The sequence below is a fragment of the Trichoderma atroviride genome, chromosome 1, assembly GCF_020647795.1.
Source record: "Trichoderma atroviride chromosome 1, complete sequence".
In the NCBI taxonomy this organism is placed as follows: Eukaryota; Fungi; Ascomycota; class Sordariomycetes; order Hypocreales; family Hypocreaceae; genus Trichoderma; species Trichoderma atroviride.
In genome coordinates this window covers 1,797,677-1,813,952 of record NC_089400.1, presented here as the reverse complement: position 1 = coordinate 1,813,952, position 16,276 = coordinate 1,797,677, and the positions used below count along the sequence as shown (strand labels likewise).

The 16,276-nt window shown below is 50.6% G+C and overlaps 6 protein-coding genes across 8 annotated transcripts; 2 read left to right on the top strand and 4 right to left on the bottom strand.

Moving 5' to 3' along the window:
- Nucleotides 1-314: 314 nt before the first annotated feature.
- On the bottom strand, nt 315-1,477 carry TrAtP1_000685 (mitochondrial 54S ribosomal protein mL46; the record flags this gene model as incomplete). Its single annotated transcript, XM_014090696.2, has 3 exons — nt 315-608; nt 685-1,340; nt 1,426-1,477. The coding sequence occupies 3 exons, from the start codon at nt 1,475-1,477 to the stop codon at nt 315-317; spliced, it is 1,002 nt and encodes a 333-aa protein (XP_013946171.2).
- A 278-nt stretch (nt 1,478-1,755) lies between these two features.
- Nucleotides 1,756-5,647, bottom strand: TrAtP1_000684 (uncharacterized protein). Of its 2 annotated transcripts, XM_014090695.2 has the most exons (4): nt 5,329-5,647; nt 5,011-5,270; nt 4,456-4,930; nt 1,756-4,333 (listed from the first exon to the last, which is right to left on the bottom strand). In XM_014090695.2, exons 3-4 carry the CDS (start codon nt 4,724-4,726, stop codon nt 2,667-2,669), a joined length of 1,938 nt encoding a protein of 645 aa, XP_013946170.1. In that variant the 5' UTR covers nt 4,727-4,930; nt 5,011-5,270; nt 5,329-5,647; the 3' UTR covers nt 1,756-2,666. The 2 variants fall into 2 exon arrangements, with proteins under 2 accessions (XP_013946170.1, XP_065966762.1); XM_066110689.1 differs by having other exon boundaries at nt 1,756-4,930.
- Nucleotides 5,648-6,776: 1,129 nt separating this feature from the next.
- TrAtP1_000683 (60S ribosomal protein eL43) lies at nt 6,777-8,777 on the bottom strand. The gene is made up of 4 exons (XM_014090694.2): nt 8,628-8,777; nt 8,544-8,561; nt 8,136-8,300; nt 6,777-8,051 (listed from the first exon to the last, which is right to left on the bottom strand). Exons 1-4 carry the CDS (start codon nt 8,657-8,659, stop codon nt 7,988-7,990), a joined length of 279 nt encoding a protein of 92 aa, XP_013946169.1. The 5' UTR covers nt 8,660-8,777; the 3' UTR covers nt 6,777-7,987.
- A 258-nt stretch (nt 8,778-9,035) lies between these two features.
- TrAtP1_000682 (uncharacterized protein) lies at nt 9,036-11,381 on the top strand. The gene is made up of 6 exons (XM_014090693.2): nt 9,036-9,165; nt 9,266-9,341; nt 9,403-9,546; nt 9,624-9,972; nt 10,032-10,594; nt 10,669-11,381. Exons 2-6 carry the CDS (start codon nt 9,287-9,289, stop codon nt 10,803-10,805), a joined length of 1,248 nt encoding a protein of 415 aa, XP_013946168.2. The 5' UTR covers nt 9,036-9,165; nt 9,266-9,286; the 3' UTR covers nt 10,806-11,381.
- Nucleotides 11,382-11,616: 235 nt separating this feature from the next.
- TrAtP1_000681 (uncharacterized protein) lies at nt 11,617-13,909 on the top strand. The gene is made up of 3 exons (XM_014090692.2): nt 11,617-13,047; nt 13,123-13,474; nt 13,559-13,909. The coding sequence occupies exons 1-3, from the start codon at nt 11,896-11,898 to the stop codon at nt 13,633-13,635; spliced, it is 1,581 nt and encodes a 526-aa protein (XP_013946167.1). The 5' UTR covers nt 11,617-11,895; the 3' UTR covers nt 13,636-13,909.
- Nucleotide 13,910: 1 nt separating this feature from the next.
- Nucleotides 13,911-16,105, bottom strand: TrAtP1_000680 (uncharacterized protein). Of its 2 annotated transcripts, XM_066110688.1 has the most exons (3): nt 15,642-16,105; nt 15,078-15,319; nt 13,911-14,834 (listed from the first exon to the last, which is right to left on the bottom strand). In XM_066110688.1, the coding sequence occupies exons 1-3, from the start codon at nt 15,655-15,657 to the stop codon at nt 14,172-14,174; spliced, it is 921 nt and encodes a 306-aa protein (XP_065966760.1). In that variant the 5' UTR covers nt 15,658-16,105; the 3' UTR covers nt 13,911-14,171. The 2 variants fall into 2 exon arrangements, with proteins under 2 accessions (XP_065966760.1, XP_065966761.1); XM_066110687.1 differs by lacking the exon at nt 15,642-16,105 and having other exon boundaries at nt 15,078-15,639.
- Nucleotides 16,106-16,276: the final 171 nt, after the last annotated feature.

The following is a 16,276-nucleotide window of genomic DNA, read 5'->3' as shown; positions in this document are numbered from 1 at the left end:
TATTTTGGAAGCCAAACGGCACAGCGTCTTGCGGCTCAGACTATTGATTGTACAGTTTTCGTCATTCATATCACAAGCGGTTTTACCACTCCGATAAGCATATGGCATACAACTAGAACAAGGAATAATGCACAGGCGCCGTGAAGCTGTTGTACAATAAAAGTGTAAATTATACAAATCGGTAATGTTACACGTAGATAGCCAAATCTGAATCTCGGCATATCTTCTTCATCATCATATACATCAATTGCCCACCTTCTATTCCCCCTTTTCCCTTTTTCCCTTCCTTCAAAGTTTTCTTTTTCTTCCTTTTTTTACCTATCAGCCATCATATTCCTAACACCACGGAAGTACTCCGGCGCCAACTCCTTCTCCAGCTCTTCCCGTGTCAACCACTTAAAGTCTGTGTATCCAAAGGGGTTGCCCTTCAGGTCGGCCTGGCCAGCCATGATCCTTCCCTTGATGAAGAAGGTCTTTTGGCCCATCTTCTGGACCTCGCCGTCTTTGCCTAGGACGGGCTCCTGGACGACGTGGGCGACGGGGACGCGGCCGACGAGCCAGGTGTTCATGTTGACGCCGGCAGCTTGGTCCATTACTCTCTTTGCGCCCTGCTCCATTGTTAGCCCCTCGTTGTTTTTATAAAAAAAAAAAAAAAAAATCAAGCATATGTCCGCCTCGACGTACCTCGTGGAGGTTCTCATCCTTGAGAACATCAGCAGGGAAGCCCCACCCATCCGGACCCTTGACAACAAGATAGAGCGTCCTCTCCATCTGGCGATCCAGCCGCCTCACATCATTCTTCTTATCCGCCTCGGACAGCCTCTCTGCCGGCCTCTCAACAGGCACGACATCCTCCGGCGCAATGACCTCCGCATCGTCACTCACACGCGCGGCAGCGTCCTTGAGCAGACTATTGAGCACGCTCTCCTGCGAGCTCAGCTGGTCGCCGACTTTCAGCTCATCGTCCCACGCCTTGGAGCTCTTTCCGTGGTACGTCCCCAGCTCCTTGGCCACCGTGCCGCCTCGCTCCTGGACCTTGAGGCTCCAGTCTAGCTGCGCCGCCGTGTCGGGCTTGAAGTATATGCTTGTGATAAAGGGCGTGTTGAGACGTTCCTCCAGACGCTTCTGGTAGAAATAGTAGGCGTTCTCGAACGGGTGGAGGGTTCTCGTCAGGAGGGGCGGCCGTGTGAGGACGAGGCCGGAGCGGATATCATAAGGATAAGGTGTTTTGGTCGAAGCCGGAGGAGGAGCAGCATCAGTAACAGAAGCTTTTGTCTCCGTCGCTGCAGCCGCAGAGTAGAATCGCGTTGTTGCGCATCTGGAGCAGATTGTAGGGGATGCTATATAGTAAGAAAAAGAGGTTTCGTATATTAGTCCTTCTTCTTTTTGTCTTCAATTGATTCCTGTGAAGAATGAATTTCTTACATGAGAAGATGCCTCGAACGGCTCTGCTGCCTCTACTTGACGCTGCCATCATGGCGGAATCGCGAATGGCTGCTGTGTTTAAACCCAAGCACCACCTTTTTGATTATCCGTGATGTCCTTGCGCCTCGAACTTTTTTGCTTCCATCCAGCACCAGTACGTACCTCACCCCACCAAGCGAACGCTTGAAAACATTACATAATCCGAGCAAATCCTAGCGTTGTAGTTCTTGCTGCCTCAGGCTCTATTATTTCCGCCGCTGCGCTGCCCAGCTAGAATATTTCCCACAGATCCCCGTTTCACTTTTTTTTTCTTTTCCCTTTTCTCTTCTTCTCAAGGCACTATTACCTTATCGTCAAGTCTTGTTTTAACACCCCCAAAGCGTCTTGATCATTTATCATGTGCCGAGAGAATTCCAACGCAGTCTTTTTCGCTAGCGGCACCTTTTTTTATTTTCCCACTGGGTTCTGTTAGATAGATACTGCTGACATTTTTATTACCACAAAATCCAAAATTCTTAAAAAAAAAAAAAAAAAAGAGAGCCCTTTTTGGGCGCCAAAAACTTCTCCTTTTGCCTACTTTTCCCTTGTTTTCCTCTTCGTGTTCCCACCCCGTTGTTGTACTGACTATGAATGAAGTTTTCTTCTGTTTTTCTCTACTGTCTACCATTGCATTAACTTTGTGATATCGGAATCAAGCACACACGAGCGATCATCGCCGCGGATACTTCGATGTTTTTATGTCTCATGCTACCTGTCTTCTAAGACTGGACGTACAGAGATAGCATAACATGCGTTCAGAAGAGCTACCGGCATTTCGTTCACTTGTCGAATACATGACCGGTAAAACTCCTCGAGTCATCGGGACCTGTTGGCTAAATTTAATTCAGTCAGGTGTACAAAATTCCACCACAGATACCGTGGTGTGGATCGATTTAAATTCAAGCTATTGCTGGTTCTAAACCCTAGAATCCTCGTCCCAATGATGAAAGGAAAAACGCATCATGTATGAAAAGTACGATACATATTCAAGCACGATTCGCAATGCGCCGTAGCAGGATCGACAAGCGCTATCAGTATGACAAGAACTAAAACAAATGCCCGACTCCTATTACACCTCGGTGTCCCTAAAATAAAATGCACTTCGCCGTCAACGAGGCTGGGGGTATCAAACCATGATTGGACCGCCGACAAAAGCCTTAAAACGCCAGACCAAATGCTTCTTTTTGCTTGTGCACCCGTGATCAGGCTTGAAGTTCGGAGATGGCCCGAGCCACCTCTTGGGTGACCCTCTTCTCCCAGATTTGTCGTCGAGATTCGTCATCAAGTGAGGACGCGTCCTTCACTTCGTCGTAAAGCTTTCGTGAGATGTCACGGTTGATTATTGCATATTGTTCTTCAGTCAGCTTCTGAGCCCGCCAGTGCGGCCTGAGAGCGTTTCGGACAATTTCATTAACATGTTTCTTTTCTTCTGTCGTCATGGCATGTCTCATTGAGTTCTCATCTCCCCGCGTCGAACCGGACTCGGGTGATGCTTGATGCACACGTCGCGGCCGGGGTTGGCGAAGTTCCAGAGGTCGACTCTCAAGTCGGTTCTCGCTCCGGCCTTCAGTTCGAGGTTCTGGTTTTGGTGGGCGCGACTCAGAATCGCTATGATCGCTGCTGCTGAAGCGAGTGGGCGAGTAACTTGTGGGGGAATTTGTTGGTGAATAATTTGCAGGCGGGTATACCGGCTCGATGTGCGTGCTAAGGGATAGAGTCGGAGACGATGGCCGTCCGTTGAGATTGGGTAATGGAGGTGGAGTTAGCGAAAGAGCGCGAGGGCTGCCGTAAGCAGATGGCGATGGGGAGAGAGCTGGCGAAGATGCCTCATGGAAAGGGCGCCAGCCAGATGTGACACCGGACGCCTCATCCTCGGAATGAGCATTGGGCTCTAGCTCTTTGAGCAAAGAGGATACAACAAGAGTGGGCTCGGCGTCGGGTTGGCCTGCATTACTGGTTCTCAGAGAAGAGCCATTGGCGAGCCTTCCTGTGGATGAGCTGGCCGGTGGCACAGCCGCAGTTGAGCTTTCGCCGTGCGTGGGAAGACGTCTAGTTCGCGGGCGCTTGAGTTTTCTCTCAGGTTCTTGGGTAGGTGGTTCAATGGGCGAGGCCGTCACAGACCGAGCCTTTCGTTTACGAGTGTTTGGGCTGTTGGTACCTTCGGCCTCTCGAGCACGATCCAACGCACCCCAGGCCTGCCTCTCTTCCCTCGTCTCAACAGGCGGTGGCGGGGGTTGAAGGCGCTCGCTAATCCGAGGCGGTATACTGCTCGCAAAGGACTCTCGTGCACCTAGACGCTGTGCAATGTCCATCCGTTGCTGCCACCGCTGCAGCTCCCGCCGATCAAGCTGTTGGAACCTGCGATAACGTCCAAGATCTTCATCCTCGTCGTCATGGTTATCGAGGTCCAGCTCGCTTATCTCAAAGAAGCGGCCAGAGAACTGTCCCCAAGCACCCTGCCATTCAAGGTTGCGTGCTTGGCGGCGTGCCCTCCTGAGACGAGCGCGGGTGCGGACATGGAAGCCTCGGTTAGATCGAGGAGCTGGAGGGATAGTGATCTGAGGCCTCTCGCCGTTCTCCGACGCAGCTCCCGACTCTGGCTGTTCCTCTGTCGTCTGGAACAGATGAGCACATTCCATGCAATACCAGGCACCCTCGGGGATGTAATCGAGACCGATGCAGTGCGTGTGGTAGGCTGCATCACAGCTATCGCAAAGCAAGAGGATGTCTTCTCGCTCTGCCGAGTCGCAGATGGGGCATGGGTTGGATTCCTCCTCCTCTTCTTCGGGGTTCTCCCCGAGCCACTGCTGTACATCGAATTCGGCAACCTGCTTTTTATCCTCGACGTCGTAGGTGGAAACGGCGATGCCTGTAGGATTCGCCCCATGTGAGTTAGCATTTGGCATAACCATGTATTACAGTGTGGCTGCGGAGGTACTTGTACACAGAGGGGCGGTAGCTGTAGCTGTAGCAGGCAGTAGCTGAACTTACCATCCAGACCGTTGTAGACTCGAACCGAGTGGAAGGGCTTGCGGCAGATGGGGCAAGTATTGGTCTTTTGAGCCCAGGAGCGGATGCATGCATCGTGGATGATGTGGTCGCAGCCATCGAGGGCGGCCACGATGTTGAGATGGCTGGAATCGCTCTCAGCGGCCTCGGACGTGGACGCAGCGGCGGTGTCGACGGCCGCGTTGCTCTGCGTCGAGGACGAGGGGTGCGGCAGCGGATCCAAACATATGATGCACTGGTCAGGCTCAGACATGATGCCGATTGTGATGACAGACGCCAGTAACTGATGGACACATGTAAAAGACAACCGAGGTATATAAGTGCCTGATGGGGCAAAAGAGAACAAGACGAGTAGTTTTTAAAAAAAAGAAGCTGTTTTTGTTGAAACAAACGTGCGAAAGGCGCTGTGGCGTGTGCTGCCAGAAAGAGAGCGAAGAAACTGGGTTTGGTATGAAGGCTAATATGATGTATTAGTGGTTGAGGTGCAATAAGGGCAGCGGTACCGCGCACGGTGGGAAAGGTACCTCTGGGGCTTACTTTTTTTTTCTTCGTGCAACGGAACCAGAGCAAGAGGCAGAGGATTGAAAGAGGGAGAGTTCAGCTGGAGACAGCCCAGAAAAGGCGGGCTGCTGGCGAGCTAGCGCAGGCCTGTTAGGGGTCTGGGCGGGGCCAATCAGCGAGTCGCAGTGCTGGAGGCGCCACGCCTGTTAATCACCTGTGCGAGTGCCTTTGGGTGGTGGCGGCAGATGGCAGAAGTCAGGGCGAGAATGAGGGGAATTCGTGGATGTCTGGCCTGTCTGGGGTGAGCCCGTCAGAGTTTGCTCAGAGGAGGTGGGTGGGTGGGTTAGCAGGTACCTCTGCAGCGGTTAAGTTGGGAACTGAGCGAGTATAGCTGCTTGTCGTAGGCAGGGAGGTGGAATGCCAAAGAGTGCAGGCACTTTTTATCTTTTGTGCTGCTCCAATGGCCCAATTGTCTCTTGTCGAATGTTCTGGGATAAGTTACATGTACTAAGCTACGGTGCTCTTTATACCGGAGCTGGAGGTGCGTGGACAACAAGGTACCGCCTCCAAGGTACCCCATTGCCCGTGACTCGGAGGACGTCAGACCTCGTATATTAATCTGTCAAGCGGTCGGGGAGCTAAATAATAACAATAATACGACCAACATGGAGAAACACCTGAATGGCTGGAGGCTGCCTGAGGCAAGTAGAGAAAGCCGCTGTATTGGAAAGGTGAATGAGAGCGGAAGAGCCCGTCATCGCCATCGCCAGTGAGAGACTTTCTGCATGCTGTAGAGAAAAAGGAAAATGCAGGTATATTTGCGGAGAGGTAACACGGTACCTCTACACCTGCATATGAGCACATTCAGAGCAGTCCCGGCTCCGGTGGATGCAAAGGTACAAATCTACAGAGCTCCGTATTACTGCTAACAAGGCGTTACCGCCTGCACATTCCTTCGCTCCTTTGCAGCTGCGGCAGCGCCCTGGTGGTCTACTGCTTGTAGTCATATAGAGCCTCGACAGTCATGCACACAAGCTGCATGCAAAGCAACAAGATGACTGAACACGAAACGATGACCGAGATACTAATGCCTGTAGGTCCAAGTGATGCTACCGAAGCACTAAAAGTCCCGTCATTACAAGGGCCCCCCCTTGGCTCCAGCGGGAAATGGAAATGCACTGCGCGCGGGATATGCGTTCGCTGGCCTCACGTGCCGAGGCGTTGGGTGATGAAACATGAATCTGCAATTGGTCGACGAAGCCATGGCCGCACGCTGACCAGCATGTAGACTACATGTATTCGATGAGTGGTATTGTCATCAATGTTAGTGTTGAGCAAACAACTGTATGGATACGCCTGCCATCTTGACTCTACTCTGTAACTCGGCACTAGGTCCTGCTTCTCCGGACGTCGTTAAAAAAGAGGCATGGTGTCTCTACCTAGGATGCATCTCTTGATGGGAGAATTGCCCAGGTGGTACTAGTAGTTGGCCGGTGAGGTAGGGAGGGCATTGCTGCAACGGTAGCTCCTTGGATACGAAATAGGTAGAGATGCACGAGTGGACGGGATACGGTGTTTACATTGGGTCTGCTGAAGAAAGACAGCCAGCGTGGAGCGAAAGCAGAAGAAAACCATCGACTTCCGATAGCCGTGTGATTATTGAGGTTGTTGGGTCTTAGGTACCTGGGGAGCTGCCCCACAGTGGTGGTGCCTGTGACCGCGCCTATTTCTTGAGGAGTCAGATTCAGTTGCCAAGGGCAGAGGAATGAAAGAGCTGGTGCATGCTGAGAGTTTGCCGGGATGTAGATTGAGAGATGGATTTACTTTGGCCCTAGCTGTTCACGGCATACATACAGCATCGGTATCTTTGTACGGTAGCTTGAAGAGATCGCCTGGCCCTGCCTGCTACTAAAATACTGTAGCGCAAATCACATGGATCTTCACCAACCGAATGTAGTTTTTCACCCGAATCGTGAATATCCAGTATAACCATGATCTATGCAAGGCCATCTTCCCGCGATACCCACACATGTCGCCATCTACCCGTCATTGATCCCATGAGCCGAGTGCAGCGCATTTGATCACACAGAATGCCAGCCTTGGATGCTATATCAAAGACCCCACTTGCCCACTTTACGCCGTTTTGACGAGTTTTGCCTTTTAGCTGACAGACTGCAAGTCAACCAAGCCATGAGGATTTCTCAAATGCATGCTCATTTTTAACATTTTTTTTCAAAATTGGCCCGAGACGTCTCTCGCAGCTCGTTTAGCACCATCTCAGGTTTCAATGCGAATCCAGCTGCGATCGGGTGACATGTCAGTGGGACTTCGGTTACGAGCACTGCTACGCTGCGAGCTTTCGGACCCACCTCTTCAATTGAAGGCTACCGAGAAGATGCCCTTCTGATGCTGGTAGTGATTCTCACCACAGAACAAGTACCGTGGTGAGAACCCTTGTGACCTACGCCGGTGGATCAAGATGAGACGACATCGGTATGGACGTGCCTACAGAGGCTTCGGCTTTGCTAGTGTCGGCGGATGCTGCCGCTGTGTCGTTGTATGTGACGTGATGAGAAACCGTGTATGAGCATGTCGCGTACTGGCGTGTCTACAATGTTCCTCAGAGTGCGCTCTTTGGTTTGTAGATTCTTCTAGTCGGGTGAGCAGTGATTGGTAAGTATTCCGCTTCTCAATGCGCAGGAAAATTTTCATCAAAGAATGAAAAACTACCCTGACTCGTTCCTAGCTAAGCAGTCACCCATCGGGCACATCATTCTTTCACAAGTCGCTCGGGGCTCTGCGTGGCGTCATTAATCATTCGTTATTCGGTTGTCCGAGATAATGCAATTTTCTTTTTTTTGTTCATTGCCTATCGACCGGTGTTTATGACCAAAGATCGAGCGTCGACGTTTATTTTTCGTCAGCTCGTAGTGTATGCACGCAAACAATGTCCCCCATACACCAGACCGAAAAGCAAAGCCGAATCCTTCACCATTGTACCAAAGAAAACGCCTTAAACCTCAGCAATCTCCCTCAATCGTCGCAGAGTTGATCGCATAGCGGCGGCAGCGGGGGTGCTATGGGAAGGTTAGTATATACTTTCGAAAGGTAATTGGAATTCTTCGTAAGATCTCGTTGATCTCTGCGGTGTATAGACGTACGCAACAGTGTAAGCACCGCCAGCAATGGTTCGCTTGCAGGAGCGGCAGTTCCAGATACCGGTGGACTTTCTTCGGACGGTAACCTTACCGCAGAAAGTGCAGGTGTACTTGGCGTGCTGGGTGATTTCCATCTTCTTCACCTGCTTTCGCAGGGAGGCACCGTAACTATAGCCAGTTGCATTAGTTTCCAGTTCGTCTTAGGTTTGCATGTGGTCGGGAAAAGTTGTCGTCGAGCATTTCGCGAATGTCGTTGGAGGTTGCCATGGATAGAATCTCTACATCCAATATCTCTTCCCAAAGGACCATAGATGGTAGTCGTGCAGGATAATTGGTGACTGGTTTCGTCGAGGCTCGAGATCGATATATCGGGTTGGGGACAAGGCTGATGGGTATCTTTCAAAGACTCACCGAGTACCATATTTACCGCTGCAGACAAGCACGTTAGCAAAGATTCATTTGATCAGTCTGAAACATTGAAAAGAGTATACGTACGTCACGCCGACCTTCTTGGTGCGCTTGGTCATCTTGACGGATTTCTGTGAGGATGGCGAAGTTTGAGTGCTTGACTTCGGTTGCAAGCTTCGCTCACGAAAATGTGCTAGAAACCTGGAGTTGTGATTTTCCTTAGGGCACGCACGTGAGGGATGGCCAAGCGAAGTCCCACTGTTCTTTTTTTCCTCTCAAAGCGCACAATCGATAACGACTGGAGCATCACGTGACTATTACGCTGTTGCTTTTTCGCGTGTGTCCGTCCGTGGCCTTTTTGCGTGCTTGGATTGGGTGATAAATGCGGGTCAGCTAATTCTCTAGCCACGGGCCAAGACTCCATCGGTCAAGCCTCACGGGCCATCCGCAAGCGGTTGCGCCAGCTCAACAGAAATGGAGGCATCATTGATATGCATGTGTCGAGCCTCCCTGTTTTAGAGTAGCTTCTCCGAGAAAGAGAGACATTAGAAGAGGATATGAAATTGAACAAGCACCTTTTTTATCTGCATTGAAGAATCTACTTGATTTTTCTCCTTCCCGATTTGTACGTTGTGCAGAGTGACAACATCAAGCAAGCCAAGTGACGATATTCCGGGTCGCTTTCCATCATTTGCGATTCTAATTTTTTTTCTTCCCTTCTGCAGCATTTTAACCCCTCCCTCACCATGTCATTCAAAGAGCATAATCGTCTCTACGACCTGGTCGTCTTTGGAGCTACTGGTATATGAGCCTAGAATTGCGATGATATTTGAAGGGTAGCGATGGCTCACATACAACTTAGGGTATACCGGCCGTGTAGTAGCGGAGTACATTACGGCCAACTTCCCGATCAACACAAAATGGGCTGTTGCGGGTCGCTCCGGGTTGAAGCTTCAGGCAATCGTCGACAATTGCAAAACGGTGGATTCAGATAGAAGCCCACCAGGTCAGTTATGGCCACTGGAATCCTACCATCATGACATGTCACCATGAGACAGAAGCACTAACACAGACAAATAATAGAAATTGAAATCGTCAATGTGGATAACAATGAAGAGATGAGCGCGTTGGCGAAGAAGACGTTTGTCGTGATCACAACTGTCGGCCCTTACAGCCAATATGGAGAGCAAGCGGTGAAGGCATGCGTGGAGGCCGGCACGCACTATCTTGACGCAACTGGTGAAGCACCATGGGTCTATAAGATGATTAAGAAATATGAACATGCCGCCAAAGAGAGTGGCGCTATCCTAATCCCTCAGATGGGCCTGGAGTCCGCCCCTCCAGACCTCTGTACCTGGTCCTTGGCCAATAAACTCCGCAAAGAACTGAATGCCCAAACCAAAGACGTCGTCCTCTCGCTTCACGTTTTTCGGTAAGTTAAACTACATTTACCTGATGGTAGCGCAAAACACTGAAATCTTCCTTATTCAGAGCGGCACCATCTGGGGGCACCATCTCTACTGTTCTCAGTGTATTCGACAACCTTACTTTGAATGAATTGATGGAATCTGGAAAGCCTTTTGCTCATTCCCCTGTGCCTCACCCGGCTGAGCCAAAAAGGCGTCAGACTTCCATCTGGCAAAAGATTTTTGGTATCCACACTGTCCCTAACCTTGGAACTCTGACCACGGGCTTGACTGGCACTACCGACCAGGGAGTAATAGAACGCTCGTGGGGGCTTTTATCGGAAGTTCCCAGCCGGAAAGACCAATTTTACGGGCCAAACTTTCATTGGGAAGAATACAGCAAGCCTCGCAACTGGCTAGAAGGCATTTTGACTCATTGGCTGCTCACGGTTGCAGTTCTATTCCTAGCGATGGCGCCTATCAGAGCCGTGGCCAGAAAGTTTGCTCCAGAACCAGGCACGGGCCCTTCCAAAGAAGACATGGACAAAGAAGAGGTTGAGTGGCGCGGCATAGCAAATCCCGATACGGAGTTGCCTGCCAACAAGCAAGCCTTTGTTCGAGCTTGGTATCATGGCAGCATGTACAAGTGTAAGTGAAAATTATCAAAGAATCCCGGAGACTTGATGATGCCAAACTTCGGATCCTGACTATTAGTTATGCAGTAACGGCAATGCTTTGCAGCGAAGGCGCACGTATACTTTTGGAGGACGACCTCGACTTAGATGGGGGATTCTATACCCCGTGTTGCCTTGGGCAGCGCATCATCGATCGGGCTCATGAGGGGGGGCCTGAAGATTGAGACGCGAATTCAACACAAATGAGTCTGAGCAGCTTACTGCACTATATGGTCATGTGCCTATACTTGGCTGAATCAATTTTGCCGACCTAGACTTTCGAGCGGTTGAAGTCTCTTCATGAAGATGCTCATAAACACCTAGTAAGTCGATATATAGCCGTGGTGAGTCCGAAGGTGGTATTCATGAGGAGCAGCCTGGTGACAGTGACATTGTGATCTTGAGACTTCCTAGGTAGGTACCTACATAGTTTATAGACTCACGTATTGTCTCATAAACGTATTACTACTTGCTATATACAAACTATCAATGTAACTCAGAGAAGCTACATTACATACGAAACTGAAATCACGGCTTGTATGTTTAAATAAAAAAACTACGGCTGTGTGAACAAGACTCCAACAACATAGGTACCTCTAGCCACTATCAATCCATGCCGGAACTCAAATCTTGCACCATAACACGTACTAGCAGTAAAGTATAATCACGTTGAGTGAATTAAAAGGTGTCAGTTTAGATAAGAAGTGTTTGCAGAGCAGTTCTTGATTTGTACTTGGTTAAGATATACCACTTCATACCTATTGAAAAAAGCGAGTTGGCGAGCAAGTCGAGATTATCCATGCACGAAACAGACGATGGTGTTTCCACGCTGCAGCTACTGATCCGGCTAAAGTGCCGTCTGCACCACGAAGCTCTAGTGGGGCCGAACATCCCCCCCTAAGTGCCCCAATTCTAGAGGATGCGGCAGACAAAATTAGCGCTCCATAGTGGACAGTGGACCCAGACCGCTACCGAACGAATCTGGGCAGGAAAATTGGGCAGACTCCGTCATCGAGCAGGTAGGTTGGCTGGCAGCCCTCAAATCTTTCTGCCCACGCAAACCTCATCATAGCATCTACTGTGTGCTTGTTTGGCCAATCGCTCTCAATGCCGTCATCAGCCTTAGCACACGAGCGTTATTCACACTTATGAGCAGATCAACATATCCCATTCTCTTTTCACTTACGAAACGCGATACTCTGGACCGACTTCGTTAAGCCGCTGCGGCCCTTACTTTTGACCCAAGTCTCTCGCTATCTTCTTCTTGCTTTCGAAATGGAGTCTCCTGGTGACACCAACACAGACGCTGGCGAGACTACGCCTCTGCTCCCCGGCTCCGAAACTCCCCGACCAAAGCCCGTGCGAACAGTCACCTTCAGCGCCAACCCCGTCAGCCGAACCATCGAGCCAGAACCTCATCGCCTCCCAAGGAGCTTTGCTTCACACAATGTAAATCTGCAGGGCGGCAGCAGCATCGTCGCCGGCCCGCCAATGCTGGCAGCGTTGAATAGCAAACTACGCCGGCGAAATAGCCACGGACCCGTCCCTGCGATTGCTTCGGTACAGGGGCTGCCCAAGATTGGTCCGCAGAGAAGCACGAAGAAGACCGAAAAGCTCAAACTGCTACCGAATCCCGACTTTGGCGATGAGGGCGAAGATGAGGAAAGTGGAAGAGATGTCTATTCTCAGTATACGCGAATCAAGGATCCAACGGCGCGAAGAGATGCAGCGCGGCTTGGCAAGGCCGATCGAGACCGACTGCCACGTGTCACGGCGTACTGCACAGCCAATCGCTATGAGATGGACCAACTCATGAGATTCCTCAAAGGGCGAGGAAAGACTCGCGGCGCAAACCCGAAGCTTATTGACGAGTGTATATACACGCCGTACATGTACGGAAAAGGTCGACACAGCAATGACCTTGCCTCGCCAACTCTGGAAAGACGACACTCCACCGGAGGCGAGCTGGTAGACGGCGAGACTGGGCAGGAGGATTATAGGCCTAGGCATCACGATCAGGAGGATTCCGGCTACGGAGAAGCCTTGATGGTTGACGATCGCCGGGGGGGAGCGGGCGAGCTTCCCAGCGAAGAGCTGCTTGGTCCTACCATGCCAGAAGACTTGCCCATAAAGGATACGGTGCCTGACTTTGACATTCAGGTCCATACGCCAGAAATCTTCCTGTTTGACTACGGTGTCGTGGTAATATGGGGCATGACGGAGGTGCAAGAGGCTAAGCTTTTGAAGGACATTTCCAAGTTTGAACTCGAGAAGCTGGCCCCTGATGATGTTGAGACGGAGCATTTCAATTTCTACTACACGAGGGAATACCAAGCGCGAATCTACAATGATTTTATCACGCTGAGAGACAAGAACAACTACATGACCAAGCTCGCCATCTCTCACGCGTTGGCACAGAGCGTCAAGGTAAGACGAGTCTGTCAAAGACAATGGTATAACGAAAATGCGGAGAAACCGGTATGCTAATTGATTTCACAACAGACATCACTCTTCGAAGAACTCATCGCTTCCACCATTGATACCTGCAAAGATATTCCTACTCAGATTGCCCTGACTGGTAAAATAGCTCTGAACCGGAAACAAATCAACATGCAGATCGGAGAACTCTTCATCTTGAGAATCAACATTCATCTCAACGGATCCGTGCTGGATACCCCTGAGCTGTTCTGGGTAGAGCCCCAGCTAGAACCGGTCTATCAAGCAGTCCGGAGCTATCTTGAGATGGATCAACGAGTTGGTCTGGTGACGGAGCGGCTGGATGTAATTGCCGACTTGCTGGCTGTTCTTAAAGACCAATTGACCCACGGCCACGGCGAAATGCTCGAATGGATAGGTATGTCAGGGACTGACTACAGCCCCCTTCTTTTTTTTTTTTTTTGTTATGGAGTACAGTAACGCTGACTGGTTTTGTCTCTAGTAATCATCTTGATTGCCATGGAGATCTTGGTAGCTGCGATAAACATTGTCGTGGATCTATATGCTGGGGAAGCGTGATTGGGATGTTTATTGCCTTTTGTTGTCTTTAGTCCTTGGGTAGCAATGTATATGGAGCTCTGCGGGGAACTTTAATGTAATGCTTGGGATGGATATTTGCCTTTATGACTGCACGGAGTACAGCGGTTGGGTCAGACACAGATGGTGCGGCGTTGGTCTTCTGGGGAAAGCGAACTTGAGTATCGTTATATAATGCAAATAAGACAATTACTTGGGACTAATATTGTCCATCTGGATGTAGCTCATTCCGTTAGTCTTGACGAGTAAATGTTGTTGTCATGGTTCAAAATGAATTGGTGTTTTTAATAGGCCATTTAATATACATGCATCCAAAGTTCCAAATTACAGACACACCCCATTAATTACAGTGCCATTTAACGAAAGCGAAAAAAGGAAGAGCGAAAAAAAAGGAAGAAAGAAAAACAGAAAAAGGCAAAAAAAGACAACCTCTTTATCTTGTACCAAAAACGCCCCTCAACGCATGTCTCCGGCCCCCTCATCCTGTAAGCCCGCGTAATTGCCTCGTATCTATTCGTTTACTCGTCGCCATCTTTGTCCTGAGTCTCCTGGTCCTCAGTATCGTAGTTGCTCATCTCTACATCTTCGTCGTGAGCCCGAGATTTCTCAGTCTCTGGTTCGGCCTTGATGTTCTTCTTGGGAGTATCGTTATCAACATCAGCATCAGCCTCGGCTTCGACATCTGCGTCGACATCTGCGTCAACATCTGCGTCGGCGTCGGCCTCTGCCTCTGCCTCTGCTTCAGCTTCTGCCTCTGCTTCAGCCTCCGCCTCTGCTTCGGCTTCGGCTTCCGCTTCCGCTTCCGCTTCAGCAGCGGCCTTGTCCTCCTCCTCCTCCTCCCGAGACTTCTTCAGTTCGTCGAATTTGGTTTGATATTCCTCCTTTTCGGCCTCTGGCAATTCCTCCCAGGCACGAGTAAGCTCCTCTTCGATATTCACATCGGCGTCATCCTTGTTCTTGGCCTCGAGTGCGGGCCGAGCTTCTTCGCAGTAGAGCTCAAAAGGATCTTTGTATTCCACAGAGGCCTTGGACACGCCATTGGCACGAGAACCCTTGGCCTGGCTATTGGACTCGGAAGTCGGGGACGCGGGCTCTTTTGTAGCTCCCTGCTTCGCGTCGGCATCTGCTGGTGCGTTGGATTTTCGGTGGCCTTTCTTAATGCGCAGCGGCTTATCCTTGGGCTTTCGGGGGTTAGCATTCGCCTCAACTGGGATATCGAATGTGGTTGCCTATTTAGTTGCACTCAAATATCAACACTGAAAAAAGGTGTTTGGCGGGGGGCGAAAGCCAAGTTTAAAAAGGGGAGGAGTCTCGGAAGCGCAGTGCTATTGGAGGAGATGGAAAAGGATAGGAAGAGACAAAAGTTGTAACCAGAAAAGTCATATGAGAAGGATACAAAGTGAATTTTGCTTGAGGAAACATACCGTGGGAGGCGGGCTGGGGCTGCCCTCGGAATCTTCGACGTTGGTGCTGGTGCGCTTGGCCAATTGTTCCAGCAGAAACGCCCGTTCTATCCTCAGCTTCTCGACCTGGCGCTTTATGCGAGCGAGTCGTAGTCTGGCCGCATCGTTGGCATCCTCGACCTCGTTTGTGCGATTCTTCAGCTGGAGACACTTGCGTCGGTAGGCTTCCTCAACGGATGGCGGCAGCGGAGAGGGCACGCTGGCTGGCTCAATGTTAGCCTCGGCGACCAATTTTCTTTTGGCGGGCATCGTGGCTGTGATTTTTTTTTTTCGGCGCGGGTCGTGACGTGAAGAGCGAAGAGTGCTGATGGACAATGGCGACGCCGAAGATGCGAGGATGCGAAGATGCAGCGAGGCGCGGGATGGGGCCGAGAAGAAGGCGATTGACGATGCTCTCGGAAGTTTCGCAGAAAACGCGGCGCAGCAGCCGATAGGGCGTGTGATGCGGCCGAGAAGGAAGAGATTGTACGTTGTTGAAGGGAGGAAGTAGAGCCAAGCAAGAAAAAAAAAGGGCTTAGAACTCACAAGGCTGGGGCGCCATGATGATAAGTCGAGGTACGTATAATCCAAGGTTAGAGTGCGATGCGCCGTGCGGATGGGCAAACGCTCCAATGTACAGTGTACCTCTGGCGTGGTCAGGACAGCCAGTCTGTGGAATGTACGCAGTACCGCGCAGCGGGCTGGAGGCGTGCCAAACAAGACAAGATAATTTGAGGATGCGCTCCACAAGGCGCGAACAACGCGTGCAAACGTAATGGGACGGTACGGCAGAGCGCCGCAATTGGGGCTTTTGCAGGTGGCGAGAGCGAAGCAAGAAGCAAAAGCAAACAAACAGCAAAGAAGGCAATAAGCAAGAGACAAAAAGAGAAAATAAACAGAGAAGCGATGAGGAACGAGCAATTCTATGAGTCGTGATGACTGCAGCAGCACATTAGATTATATACTTCTAAGGATGTCTTCTAGCGACGGACGTTCATGTAAGAAGAAGAAGGAAGAGCTGTATCGAGTAAGACGATTGCGCCGGCATGGTACTTTGAGCAAACGGGTGACCTTTTGGGGGCGGTGCGAGGCTGCAGCTGGACTGGACAGGCAATGGACAGGCAATGGAAGCTAAGCTGAGGCAGGGCTTCAGCGCATCAGCAGCAGGCCTTCAAGTGTTA

Excerpts from the sequence above, each read along its gene's own strand:
- TrAtP1_000684 (XM_014090695.2), bottom strand. The coding sequence starts at position 4,726 with ATGTCTGAGCCTGACCAGTGCATCATATGTTTGGATCCGCTGCCGCAC. Across the intron at positions 4,334-4,455 it reads AGTCTACAACGGTCTGGATG|GCATCGCCGTTTCCACCTAC; the intron begins GTAAGTTCAGCT and ends CGAATCCTACAG.
- TrAtP1_000683 (XM_014090694.2), bottom strand. The coding sequence starts at position 8,659 with ATGACCAAGCGCACCAAGAAGGTCGGCGTGAC. Across the intron at positions 8,052-8,135 it reads GGCGGTGCTTACACTGTTGC|CACCCCCGCTGCCGCCGCTA; the intron begins GTACGTCTATAC and ends ACCTTCCCATAG.
- TrAtP1_000682 (XM_014090693.2), top strand. The coding sequence starts at position 9,287 with ATGTCATTCAAAGAGCATAATCGTCTCTACGACCTGGTCGTCTTTGGA. Across the intron at positions 9,342-9,402 it reads GGTCGTCTTTGGAGCTACTG|GGTATACCGGCCGTGTAGTA; the intron begins GTATATGAGCCT and ends CATACAACTTAG. Across the intron at positions 10,595-10,668 it reads TCATGGCAGCATGTACAAGT|TAACGGCAATGCTTTGCAGC; the intron begins GTAAGTGAAAAT and ends TTAGTTATGCAG.
- TrAtP1_000681 (XM_014090692.2), top strand. The coding sequence starts at position 11,896 with ATGGAGTCTCCTGGTGACACCAACACAGACGCTGGCGAGACTACGCCT. Across the intron at positions 13,048-13,122 it reads CGTTGGCACAGAGCGTCAAG|ACATCACTCTTCGAAGAACT; the intron begins GTAAGACGAGTC and ends ATTTCACAACAG. Across the intron at positions 13,475-13,558 it reads CGAAATGCTCGAATGGATAG|TAATCATCTTGATTGCCATG; the intron begins GTATGTCAGGGA and ends TTTTGTCTCTAG.
- TrAtP1_000680 (XM_066110687.1), bottom strand. The coding sequence starts at position 15,365 with ATGCCCGCCAAAAGAAAATTGGTCGCCGAGGCTAACATTGAGCCAGCC. Across the intron at positions 14,835-15,077 it reads GCCCCAGCCCGCCTCCCACG|CCCAAGGATAAGCCGCTGCG; the intron begins GTATGTTTCCTC and ends AACCCCCGAAAG.